The sequence below is a fragment of the Marmota marmota genome, unplaced genomic scaffold (genome assembly GCF_001458135.2).
Source record: "Marmota marmota marmota unplaced genomic scaffold, marMar, whole genome shotgun sequence".
Taxonomy (NCBI): Eukaryota; Metazoa; Chordata; class Mammalia; order Rodentia; family Sciuridae; genus Marmota; species Marmota marmota.
In genome coordinates, this window is record NW_026000305.1 from 246213 (window position 1) to 247290 (window position 1078).

General features: G+C 41.1%; 1 protein-coding gene across 2 annotated transcripts in view; it reads right to left on the bottom strand.

Moving 5' to 3' along the window:
• Window positions 1-223: 223 nt before the first annotated feature.
• The window catches only part of LOC107156063 (protein BEX1-like), a 133399-nt gene continuing 132544 nt past the window's right edge, over window positions 224-1078 (bottom strand). For both annotated transcript variants that reach the window (XM_015502111.2, XM_048797290.1), the window contains exon 5: window positions 224-839. In XM_015502111.2, coding sequence (XP_015357597.1) covers window positions 459-836 — 378 coding nt within the window. In that variant the 5' untranslated portion in view covers window positions 837-839 and the 3' untranslated portion in view covers window positions 224-458. The remainder of the gene's footprint in view (window positions 840-1078) is intronic.

A 1078-nucleotide genomic window follows, 5' to 3' on the forward strand; every position in this document is an offset into this window, starting at 1 on the left:
GAGATCCAAATTCAGTCAATGTGCATTTATGAAGTAACCCTAGTATTCTCATAAGGTCAATAAAATTGTTTTCATTTCTTTTCAAAGGACACAAAATATAAAAAAGCCACATCAACCCATCTCACAGCAATAAGTTCCTGTATTAATCCTTTTGTATATTTAATTTTTGTAAATTTTATGTAATTAGATTACATATAAGCTTTAAAATAAAAAAAAAACACTGTTTGCTTTTAAACTGCTTTATTAACTTCACAATATATAATGAGCATCTTTCCATGCAATAGGTAAATTCTGCTGACAAAAATCTTACAGACTGCGTCAAAAACACATTCAATTAGAAGCTGGTAACTGGAGACCCAAGAGAATTAATGACATCAGAAGGCTTACAGCGGTACAACACAACATGTTAGTTTAGGAAGCAAGGGTCTCCCTATTGACTTCAGGGAAAACATCAGGATTCAGGGCATAAGGCAAAACTCATCATGATGGTCATGGTGAGGGGGGTCAGTGCTAACTGCACGCAGACTATGACTCAACTGCCTTTCCCTCAGCTTTTCCATGAGCTGTCTCACCTCCTCCCCAAACCTTTCCATATTCTCTTCTCTCATCCTTGCCTGGGGCTCTCCAAGCCTGTGCATCAGGTCCCACCTATAGTGCAGGATGGGCTGCCTAACACGGAACAGCCTACGATTTCCTCTAGGCACAAAGTATTCACCAGCTTCCAAAGGGAGGGCCAAGGGCTCCCCTTTATTATCATCTTGCTCCTTCTGTTCCTTTTTCTTTAGGGCATTTTCCATGTTGGTATTTTTTCCCACTTGTTCCTCTTTGGATTCCATTACTTCTAGAAGATAAAAGGCAAGAAAATTCATGAATTTATGATGGACATTTCAGCACCGAGGACAGAGTCCCCAACTGCTCATCTTTCACTATTCAGTGTCCTGGATATCCACGTATTTTTTAATTTCTTTTCCCATCTGAAAGGCTTTGTCTGTCCTCTAGGGGGCCTCCAATGTAAGCCCTCCCCTCTCCCTATTGGCCCCCCCTGCCCCCCCAAACCACCATTTTCCCTATCGATCCA